The sequence below is a fragment of the Rhincodon typus genome, chromosome 17, assembly GCF_021869965.1.
Source record: "Rhincodon typus isolate 14 chromosome 17, sRhiTyp1.1, whole genome shotgun sequence".
Taxonomy (NCBI): domain Eukaryota; kingdom Metazoa; phylum Chordata; class Chondrichthyes; order Orectolobiformes; family Rhincodontidae; genus Rhincodon; species Rhincodon typus.
The window spans coordinates 12,595,610-12,604,794 of NC_063348.1; the positions used below are offsets into that span (position 1 = coordinate 12,595,610).

At 43.1% G+C, this 9,185-nt stretch overlaps 1 protein-coding gene across 2 annotated transcripts in view; it reads right to left on the reverse strand.

The window, feature by feature from the left end:
* Positions 1 to 8,700, reverse strand: part of syt13 (synaptotagmin XIII) — a 30,197-nt gene extending 21,497 nt beyond the window's left edge. The window contains exons 1-2 of one of the 2 annotated variants that reach the window (XM_048606848.1): positions 8,085 to 8,699; positions 174 to 390 (exon numbers count right to left, since the gene is read on the reverse strand). In XM_048606848.1, coding sequence (XP_048462805.1) covers positions 174 to 390; positions 8,085 to 8,378 — 511 coding nt within the window. In that variant the 5' untranslated portion in view covers positions 8,379 to 8,699. Of the gene's footprint in view, positions 1 to 173; positions 391 to 8,084 lie in introns of both variants that reach the window. The other variant, XM_020511731.2, reaches the window with a different exon arrangement.
* Positions 8,701 to 9,185: the final 485 nt, after the last annotated feature.

Genomic DNA, 9,185 nt, shown 5'->3' on the forward strand with positions numbered 1-9,185 from the left:
ACACTGGGGGAGACGCAAGTCCCAGAAGCACTCCTGTACATAGGACACCAAACAGTCAGCCACTTCGGGCCTGACTTGTAAACTGTAACTGAAAACTATATTACTACGCTAGCAATATTTTATATCATGGAGAATTGGCAGCATCTTATTCACTTGCCGGAGCATCAACTTACCATTCTTGGAAATAATAAACAGTTCTTCGGATGAATCTGTCATTAAGCTGTCAGCTTCTCCCCTGTTGACTGATGTTGTTTCATTTGTTGTTCCCAATGTGTAGTCAGTGTAATTAATGAATTCCGGTGATGTTACCACTGGTTCAGGGGTATAGATCTTTGGCGTTGTCAGTCGGGTCCTTGGCTGGACTGGCTCTGTTGTCTTCTTCATGCTAAACTGTGATAGCAATTAAACAAGAGCTGCATTCGAGTTGCCTTGTGCTTAGGAGATATTGAACTTAGAACACTCAGGTTACAGGTATCAGGTGACATTCGTGCATTTTTTTTTGAATTTTCATGTTCTTGTGCCCGCATTGTGCTAGAAAGGCCTACTTTCTTTCAACCCTCATTTTCTACTGGGCTCTAAAAAGTAGCTGCTGAGGCTAGGGAGGTAGGTCACCCTGCTCTGCTATCAATCGTTTAAAAAAAAATTCACTGCAGGTGTGGGATTATTTATTACTCACTCATGCTCTTCATCAACCCAGACCTGAGTTATTGTCCAGGCCTTGCTGCTTGTGGGCACAGAGAGCATCGTCGTGTGGGGACTTGTAAATGAAAATGAACATTCTGCAATCATTGGTGAGCATCCCATTGTCATCTTATGATGGAGGCAAGATGCTAAAGATGGTTGGACCTAGGACATTTCCTTGAGGAACTCCTGCAATTATATCCTGGCAATGAGGTGATTGCCCCCAAATAACCATAACCATCTTCCCTTGGCGTTTGGTATGACTCCAAACAGTGGAGAGATTTCCCCATTTCCAATTGACTGCATTTTGTTAGGTAGTGCTCTGTGATGCCATATTTATTCCACTGTTACTTTGATAGAGGGAATTCAGATCTTTTGTCGATATTTGGACAGAGGCTATAATGAGGTCAGGCGTTGAGTGATTCTGGTGAAACCAAACTGAATATTGATGAACAGGTTACTGCCACTTGATAGCACTATTGATGGCATCTTCCAACAATTTATTGATGACCAAGAGTAGACTGATCAGTTAGTATTTGTCCAGTTGGAATTGTATTGATTTTGGGGCCAGGGCATATTTGTGTGGGCAGGGTACATCTTAGTTGTGACCAAGAGCACCTGTAATGGCAAGAACAGCTCTGGAGGGGGAGAGCAAGAGAGAGAGAGAGACAGAGCGCCAGCTGTGTAGCTTGGACACCCAGAGAGTGTAAGGAGGATGAACAGGTCTCACAACAATTACATGCATCCATGCAGTCACATCATTGGGGAAACAGTATATATTAAGATCTCCCTGGTGCATATAACTAGAAAAAACTTAACACCCAAGTGGAGCGTGAACCTCATTTGCCCATCCATCTCCACCCAAGCCCTTGACCCCACTGGCCACATACCCATGGTTATACCCTGCACTCAACCAAAACCACTCAACTTCTTCAGCCCTCAAGCAATCCTGTGCAGCCTCTCCCCAAGCTACATTAATATTGGCTCAGAGACCTTTTAGATATTCCTCCCAATTTTCATTTCTGTTGAGGTCAAAATATTTCAATGATGTTTTATTCTCATCAATAGCAGTGCACTTAATTTAGATGCAGTGACAGCTGTTGGTCCTGAAGCTGGTTGATAAAAAGCAAACATTTCTGGAAACTGCTGATGTTAATGCTAGGACAATGAGCCATGAGAAAACTCTGGCTTCATTGTATGAAAATAAAATTTAATTTCACCACAGGGCTTTGAGAATTTGGTTCAGCGAATTAGATCTATGCAGTTCATCCTGTTCTTTTAGATGTGATTAACCATTTTGCACTAACCTGAGGCAATTGCACATAAGTACGCAGTTTTTGCCTAATATCTATCTTGTGAAGGAGACCCACATTAAAGTGACATGTACTCATCTAAATTGTCTCTTAACTCTAAATGTTACAATTATTGACTGACTGAAGTCTGACAGCCATCCTGTTTTTATTTTGCTTACAAATCTAAACTGGTCAGAGACAAATTTGACCTACAACAGCTTCCTCCAGTGAACAAGTACATTTGTAATCCAGTGAAAGTAGTAGAAGCAAAATAGTAAAGAGTGTGGGTGCGAGTCTTATCCTTGGATCAGCTAAACAGGTCTTGTTGAATGAAACTTTGGTAGGAGAGTGTATTTAAATTTGTATGTGTCTATGGGGCATCAAGAGAGGCATGTGCTTCTGGGGATCTTGGAGTGAAATCATGAAGGACACAGACCAAAACTGTCTGTAAGTGAGCTATTGGTAACAGGAGGATTTTCTCTCTCTATCCGTGGGTTTAAATTGTCCCATTAAACAATAGTAGTCATTGCCAATGTTATTAGAATCATAGAGCTGTACAGCATGGAAACAGACCCTTCAGTCCAACTCATCCATGCCGATAGGATATCCTAAATTAATCTAGACCCATTTTCCAGTGTTTGGCCCGTATCCCTCTAAACCCTTCCTATTCATGTACCCATCCAGATGCCTTTTAAATGTTGTAATTGTACCAGCCTCTACCAGTTCCTCGAAGTTCATTCCAAACACGCACCACCCTCTGCATGAAAATGTTTCCCCTTAGGTCCCTTTTAAATCTTTACCCTCTCACCTTGAACCTATGCCCTCTAGTTTTGAACTCCCCTACCCTGGGGAAAAGACTTTGACTATTCACCCTATCCATGCCCCTCATGATTTTATAAACTTCTATAAGGTCACCTTCAGCCTCTGATGCTCCAGGGAAAAAAGCCCCAGCCCATTCAGCCTCTTCATATATCTCAAACCTTTCAGCCCTGGCAACATCCTGAACCCTTTCAACATCTTTCCTATAGTAGGAATTGAGCTGCTTTGAATAATGGTAATGCAGTATATGTAGTTTGTCACCTGCAGATGTTTTAGCCCAAATTGGCAAGAACATAGACTTACTGGAAAGGGTTCGGGGTGATTTACAAGGATGGCACCAGATACATGTGGGTATACACATCAGGAAAGGATTGACAGGCTAAATCTCCTTCCTCTTGAAAAAAGACAGAGAGGCGAACTATTAAAAAGCTGTTTTAAAATTATCTTTTGACAGTACATACAGGAAGAGTATTTCCTCTCATGGGGAAGAACATGGCTAGGAGCCATCAATACAGAGTAGTTAGCAAAAACAAAAATATGAAATTGGGAGTTCAGAACAAACGTCTTCAACCCAATAGTAGGAAGAATGTGGAATTCACTACCAAATGGAATGGTTGAAGCAATTGATGTAGATACATTTCAGGAAAAGCTAGACAAGCAGAGAGAGAGAAAGGAATCAAAGTTTGTGGTGGTAGATTTATGTAAGGAAATGTGGGGGGTGATTCAAGTGGAACATAAACATGGCACCAACGAGTTGGGCTAAGTTATCCAATGTAATCAGCTCATAAGGACGGTTGATGAAGAAAATGGAACATTACACTGAGCACTAGAGGATGGTCGTAAAAAGATTTAGGTGCAATATTGTGCAAGTATAATGGGAGCTTTCATTCTACAAATGGGTGTACTGTACTGTAGTGAGTACGGAGTAATGGTTTAACAGAGTGAGCATTTGGGATAATGATATACCGTCATATGACTAGAGGGAGATCTCCTGAAATTGCACTCAGATGGTGTAAATCAATGACACTGTAATACATAAATAAAAATAAAAACTGTACCCAGACTACTGCAGAATAATTTAAGAGACAACAGGACCCCACATCACACCAACCAAAAGCTGAAAAGGGTGAACTGGATGTTAACACGTTATGATGTACTCAGTGGGAGGAAAGTTAACTTCTTTCTGTGGGAGAAAGCAGGTAATCACTCTTCAAAATAAAAAGTGAATTGAAGTTAATGTGGTTTTCAATGCATTTCCATCTGTTTTGGCATTTCAGGCAGAAGTTGAAATTGCTTGCAGATATTTCCCAAATCAATTGAATGGGGAAGGAACAGGAAGGGGGATGGGGAGGGAGGGAAATATTTGACAGAATTACACATTTGCTTCTTTTTAAGCATATAAAATTAATTGTATATATATAATTAATTTTATATCATAAAAGTTAATCATTAATTACAACACAGAATCATGCCTAGCTGTTGACTTTAAAGATGTGACAGTTTACAGGCAATGAACCACAAGCGATTTAAAAAAAAAACCTTTCTATTTGGAAGAATGTAAATAGACAGGAATTCATTATTCTTGACAAATTTTGCCCAATATGTACTGTTAAGTATCACAGTAGTATGGGAACAGCATGTCATTTTATGTTTATATGTCTAAGCCTTTATAGACTGTTTTGACTCATTTTACTTTGCTAGTTGATAATCGAATATTTCAAATACAGCATTAACTTGCATCACCTAAATCTAAACTAAAGAGGATGGGGGGAGTTTGATGTCCAGTCTTCTATTCATTGATCCCGCATCTACCTGTTCTTAAATACAAGTGGCACCAGTGCAGTTGGCAAGTAACAAGCCATTTGACCGTTTAGACATTAAAGTTGGCAAGTAGTAAACAATCTGACATTTTGGTACCAGGCCATGACTGCACTCAATTGGGGACAGAGTACTATGCCAAAGTTGACATAGGAGTAGTTCAGGGTAGAGATCGGTCTGTGACTTGGAGGGGAACTTGCAGGTGCTGCTCCTGTCCTTCTAGGTAAGGGAAATCACAGGTTTAGTGGGTGCTGTCAGAAGGAGCTTTGGCAAATCTCTGCAATGTATCTTGCATAACCACTGTACATTGGTGGTAGAGGTAGCGAATGATTAATGATAGTGGATATGGTGCCGATCGAGTGGATTGCTTTGTCCTGGATGGTGTCAAGCTTCTTGAGTGTTGTTGGATCTGCACCCATCCAGGAAATTCAAAAGCATTCCATCACACTCCTGACCTGTAACTTGTAAATGATGGACAGGCTCTGGGGAGATGAGAGGAAAGTTACTTACCACAGAATTTCCAGGATCTGATCTGCTCTTGTGGCCTCTATATTTATGTCATTTACAAAAAACAATTCAGTTTTCGGTTAATTATAACTTCCACGATGTTGATATTGGGAGATTCAGTGATAGTAATGCCATTGAATGTCAAGAAACAATGGTTAGATTTTATTTGCTTGGAGATGGCAGTAGTCATGTTGTCATACTGCACAGAAACTGGTCCTTTGGTCTGACTTGTCTATGCTGGCCAGACATCTCAATCTGACCTCGTCCCATTTGCCATCATTTGGCCCATATCCCTCTAAATCCTTTCTATTCATATACTCATCCAGATGCCTTTTAAATGTTGTAATTGTACCAGCCTCCACCACTTCCTCTGGTAGCTTGTGCCGCACACGCACCACCCTCTGTGCGAAAAGTTATCCCTCAGTTCCTTTTTAAATCTTTCCTCTCTCATCCTAAACCTATGCCCTCTAATTCTGGACTCCCCCACACTACGAAAAAGACCTTAGCTATTCACCCTATCCATGCCCCTCATGATCTTATAAACCTCTACAAGGTCATACCTCAATCTCTGATGGTCCAGGGAAAAAACCCCAGGATATTCATCCTCTCCCAATAACTCAAAATCTCCAGTCCCAGCAACATCCTTGTAAATTTTTTCTGACCCTTTCAAGTTTAACAACATCCTTCCTACAGAAATGCAATCAGAATTATACACGGTATTCTAAAAGCACTTACAAGGTGCTTAGATTTTCTTTTGTTGAAGATGGTATTTGTATGGTGGAAATGTGCTTGCCACTTATAATTCCAAGCATGGGCTGCTTTAACATCTGAGGAATCGTGTATGCTACAAAACACTCTGAAATTGTCAGCAAACATCCCCTTTTCTGATGTTATTTTGGAGGAAAGCTCACTAATGAAGTGAAGCAGCTTCAGATGGTCAGGCCTTGGACACTCCTGTATTGATTTCCTATGACTGAGATCACTGTTCCCTGTAATATTTTTGCCCACTGCATGGACGTCCGAGATCCATGTATGGTGGCAGCTCACAGAAGCCATTCTTCTTCACGCCAATCAGATTGCATGGGGCTTCCTAACTGCTCTGCACCTTAGAGGGAACAATGCCTGAAATGTGAGACAAAAACAGAAATTGCTGGAGAAACTCAGCAGGTCTGGCAGTATTTGTGGGAAGAAAGCAGAGTTAACGTTTGGAGTCTGGAGATACTTCATCAGAACTGGATGATTGTTCTCCAACAATCATAACCTTTCATTAAGTATTGCTCCAACCAGCAAAGTGTTTTCCCCTCAATTCCCATTAATGTCAATTTTGCTTAAGCTCCTTGATGCCATACTTGGTCAAGTGTTGATTTGATGTCAAGGGCAGTCACTCTGGAATTTAGCTTGAGTCCATATTTGGACCAAAGTATCTCCAGCAGAACCCATGTGACAGGTAATTGTCATGTAATTGCTGCTTGATAACATTGGTGACAACACCTTCCATCACTTTAATGATGGTCTAGGATAGACTGATGGGGCAGTACTTGGCCGGGTTGGATTGGTCCTGCTTTTTATGTACAGGACATACCTGAGCAATTTTCAGGTAGGTGCCAGTGTTGTTCTATACTGGAATAGCTTGGCTAGGGGTACAGCATGTTCTGGATCAAGTCTTCAATATTATGATGTATAGAATGATGTCAGGGCCTTTAAACCCTTGCCATATGCAAAGCTTTCTGTGCTTTGATATCATGTGGAGTGAATTGAATTGGCTGAAGACTGGCATCTGTGATGTTGGGGAGGCCCAGACGGATCATCCACTCAGCACATCATCATAGAATCCCTGCAGTGTGGAAGCAGGCCAGTCAGCCCATCAAGTCCACACCAACCCTCTGAAGAGCATCCTGTCCAGAACCACCCCCTGGTCACTGTGGGCAATTTAGCATAGCCAATCCACCTAACACATAATCGACTGTGGGAGGAAACCAGAGCACCTGGAGGAAACCCACATGGACACATGGAGAACATACAAACTCCACAGTCACCCAAGACTGGAATTGAACCTGGGTCCCTGGCATTGTGAGGTAGCAGTGCTAGCCACTGAACTACCGTACCACCCACTTCTGGCTGAAGATTGTTTTGAATGCTTCAGCTGCATCTCTTCCACTGATATGTTATATCCTCTACCCCCTTTATTGAGGAAGGTGATAGCTGTGAAGCCTTCACCCCCTGTGACTTGTTGAATTATTCATCACTATTGGCATCTGAATGTGCCAGGACTGCAGAGTTTCAATCTGTTGTCGCTATGCTTAGTTTTGCCTATCACTTGCTGCCTCTGCTGTTTGGCACACAAATAGTCCAATGGTGTATCTGCACTGGGTTGACACCTCATGTTTAGGTGTTGCTCCTTTCATGCCTTCCTGAATACTTCACTAAAGGGTAGAGAGTGAGGGCTAGACCAGTTCATGATGATGGGCGAACACAATTTAGCTGCTACTGATGGCTCACAATCTCACAGGCTGTAAAGTCATGACAGATGTGAGTGTCATGATGAAGTCCTTCCCTGATCATAAGGCATATCTCCACCGACTTCAGTGTTAAAGGGATCTCTAAAACAAAAGCATACAAGAAACAAGTCCATCTCTAACATTCGGAGCGGACTCTCAATCTCAGAGTCATTAAATAGCGGTTCTATCAGTAATACAGACACCATGTCAAACCTGTGAGCGAGTATTAGCTGTCATGGGAGAGTCACTGGGCGAGATGTGGCTTACAGCCAAGGTGAGAATTCTCTCTATAACACTCCCTGTCCAACATGCAAAACTTCGGTTTGTGGCACTGGCAGCGTTAAGAGTGTGGCTTTAAGCGAGGGATTCTGAGTGATTTCTTTTTTAATGTTTCCACTTTGTCTCCAGTTTCCAGTAAGATTCCGGAGTCAGTAACTGACTGACTGCCGCGAGAGTTGTGTTCACTGACCTGCTGCGCCGTTCTGATGATGCTACTCTGCCTCATGGTAGCTTCAGCTTCCTCGGGGCTCTTAGAGACTCCTGTCCTTTTCCTGGAACAGCGGCAAAGCAAGACCAGCACCCAGATGGCAAGGAAGCCAGCAACTGTGCCCAGTGTGCCCCCGACTGCCGCCAGTGGAAATGCCATCACGGTGTGAGAGCTTCTCTCCGCTCCCCGTGTCACATTTCGGGGGAAATCTGCAGCCCTCTTGGACTCGAGCAGGCGGCTGAAGTTATCTTCCATTGGCCCGCCCTGGGAACTCATTCCTTACCCACGGTGAAGACTGACAGGCGGTCTGGTGAGCAAGAGATCCCGGGCACTGCCATCCTGAAGTCAGTCACAGACGGGAGGCTGCTGAAGAGGCAGAGGCAGCATTTTCTGTGGGTTTAAACTGATCTCAGCAGGAGAGGCGGGGCTTGCTGGTGGGATACAAAACAGGGATCTGGGGCAAAGGCTTCAAAGAGGCACCGAGGAACTTATGCACCACTCACGAAAGGCAAATTATTGTTCGTGTTTCACATCTCGACATCTCAAGCGAGCTATCAGGAATTGACAGCGTGTTGAGGACCTGTTTATCAGCAGAGAAACAAGCTACAACGGTGCAGCAAACAGCAATATCTATTATTTATTAACTCCCAAAACAGAGACTGCCAATTACCGTAAGATAGGATGTATAGGTAGCAGTCTTTTCTTTTCCCTTAATGCACTGATTCATTGGATGAGGTTTGTGTCCCATGCAAGCAGGACTGAAGGTCTCAAAGCGTTTGGGGATCGTTGAGAAATCGGTGATTTCATTCCGCTATGGAGCAGTTAATTATATAACAGGTTCCTTACCAAAGCAATTAGGAAAGGGCACAGGGAAGGTAGAGGTAGGAAGGGAGAAGCCACTCTCCCACGTTGGCTCAGGGCACTCTTTGAAGTGGCTCATTCTGTACCACTCTTGCCTTGGCCTAGCTCCCACCTGTGCCTCCATCGAGTGGCCGCTTGCAATCAAAAGTGGCCACAACCGCCAAACTGCTTTGACAGCTGGACTAAACCAGGCGAGGGTTAAGTCTCCTACCCTTGGCAACT